General features: G+C 45.5%; 1 protein-coding gene across 1 annotated transcript; it reads right to left on the reverse strand.

The window, feature by feature from the left end:
* On the reverse strand, positions 1-791 carry LOC137714689 (uncharacterized). Its single transcript, XM_068453834.1, has 2 exons — positions 236-791; positions 1-146 (listed from the first exon to the last, which is right to left on the reverse strand). The coding sequence occupies exons 1-2, from the start codon at positions 789-791 to the stop codon at positions 1-3; spliced, it is 702 nt and encodes a 233-aa protein (XP_068309935.1).
* Positions 792-2,529: the final 1,738 nt, after the last annotated feature.

Below are 2,529 nucleotides of genomic sequence, written 5' to 3' on the forward strand. Positions count from 1 at the left end.
TTAAGCTTCCGGGTTGTAACAACTATCGCCAAAGTTAGCTTTTGAATTTCTGGTAGCATCGAGGAAAGCTTTTGAACTGTGGAATACAGGTAGTTTGGCCCCTAGTTCTCTTCGTACGATGGTAGAGCTCATTGCTGCTTCAGATACTGTCAAACATGTGAATAAGTGCTCAATTGGTTTTGGTTTGGATAATAGGGATGTGATGTTGGGTGATTCTTCAAGTCCTTGAATGTGCATTGGTGAGCCTTGTCCCAAAGTGCATGCTTCTCTGCCAGAGCAAAAGAGTTTGCCAGAGTTAGATATTCTTTCATGATCAATTTTTCGAATAGCGGGTGGTCTGCTGGAAGTCCTTTTGGGAAGGCTGCTTTAGTTGTCGAGTCGTTGCATCCGACTATCCTTGCCTTCTCTGCTTTGAACCTCTTCACATAGTCACGAAGCGACTTTTTTGGGTTCTTCTTGACGTTGAACAAATGGTCGGACTTCTTTTTTATCGAGTGATAGAATGAATATTCTTTGGTAAAAACAAAAAAAAGTTCGTAGAAACTCCGGATAGATTGTGGCGGCAGGGTGTAGAACAAATCTTGTATCTCGCCTTGTAGAGTTATGTCGAATATCTTGCACATGAGATTGTTGTTGTTTCGATAGAGGATCATTGCGCTTCGGTAGTGCTTTAAGTGTCTCTCCAGGTCTTCATCCCATTTGAAAGATGTGAAATATGGCATGCTGAACTTATGTGGAGGCTCTGCCTGCTCGATCTCGTCCGTGAATGGTGACCTGCTTATGTTGGTCATGTTCTGTCGTAGTGCCTCGTTGGCAACCTCATTGCGTTGAAAATTAAGTAATCGCTTGGTCAAGAGTCTCTTTACTTCTTCTTGAATTTGCTTTTGTTGGGGGTAGCGGAGTTCTCGGCTGTCCTAAGCCATGACTTGCTGGTCTAGGCTGCTCTTCCATGTGTTTGGCTCATCTATGTCGTGGATGCGGTACGTGTGGTGTTTTCCTAGTAGGCGAGCGAGTTCTTCGCAGGCTACTGGTTGAGCTTGAGCCAGATTGAGTAACTGTTTCTCTCTGTCCATTGTGCTGCCTACTCCGATGTAAGGTGAATGATGCTTTTTGCGGGCTTAGCCGCGAATGAACACTTTGCCTGGAAGGTTGTTCATGTTGACTATCGAAGTGTGACCCCAACCGTGAATGTACGATCGTCTATGGGCTTAGTTTAGAGTGCACGCTCTCCACACGTTAAGATAAGAGTATACGCTATCTCAGAGGCCCAATCAGGAGTGTACATTGCCCGAATGCTTAGTTCGTGGCTGGTCGAGTGGCTGCTTGCCGGGACATTGTTGAAGAGGTTCTTTGTCTACCCTTGTCCTACTTCGGGACACCTTGTCTGGGGCACATTGCATCTCGGTGCATTGTAAAAGCTGTTTTACCAAGGTCGTCTGCTGTGCGAGTGCGCTCGTCAACTCTATGACTTGTCAAGACAAGTGTTGTTCTCCATTTAGGTTGGAATAGCTTAGAAGGAATGCGTCTCCTTGAGCAGTGGAAGTATGGTAGACTCCGAGAACGAGATTTGAGTTAGGAAATGTCAAATCTGCAGAAAAATATAGTGAAAATGCTCCCAATTCGATCGTCGGTCTGAAAATTTAGAGCTGGGACGGTTGAATTAATCTTGGATCAATTTAGGCTGCTTAGAAGGCCACATGAGCAGACTGGGCCACGAGAGCAAGTTGGGCCACGAGAGTGGGCTGCTCGACGGGAGCAGGCTGGACCACAAGAACAGGCTGCTCGGCGAGAGCAGGCTGGGCCATAGGAATGGGCTGCTCGGCGTGTAGCGCACATGGGTGCGAGGCTAGGGCTAGGCTTGGCAACGTGTTGGGCTTGGAGTGACATGGCTTGGGCCGTGGGCCTTAGATGGCACGACTTGGGCTTATTTAGATGGCACGGCTCGGGCCGTGGTGGTTGCCATGGTGGAGCCCTATAGCGGCGGTGCCACTCCACCTATGATCACATTTAGCCTCGTGGATTGCCGCAGTCCCATTTCTTGAATATTGGAATTTTCACTTGTGGAATTTTCTAAATTTCTAACCATTGTATTTCTCTTTTACGTTTTATCAAAAAATCTTTGCAAATAAAAAATTCTAATAATAAGAACGTACGAAAGATATACAAAATGGACAAGAAAAAAATAGAGAAAAACCTTTTATGCGAGAGTCTTCTATGAGTGTGTACTTTAACTCTCAATGAAAGCACCAATTTGTGGATGTAAATTTCTTCCTCTTTGATCTTGGACAAAATTGCACCTACAAAACAAATAACACCTTTGGTCAAGGCCAAGAGCCTTACGCGCCCACGATGAATAGAGGGGGCTTTGGCCGAATGCCAAAGCTAGAATTTTGAGAGAAAAGTGTTTGGGGAATTTTTGAGTGTTTAGCAAGAGTCAAGACCTAGGTTTTTAGAGGAAATGAGGTTGAATATATAGTGCATGGCCGGTCCCCCTCTTAAGAATATGGTTGGCCCTTTGGGGTATTTTTG

Source organism: Pyrus communis, chromosome 14, assembly GCF_963583255.1.
Source record: "Pyrus communis chromosome 14, drPyrComm1.1, whole genome shotgun sequence".
NCBI lineage: Eukaryota > Viridiplantae > Streptophyta > Magnoliopsida > Rosales > Rosaceae > Pyrus > Pyrus communis.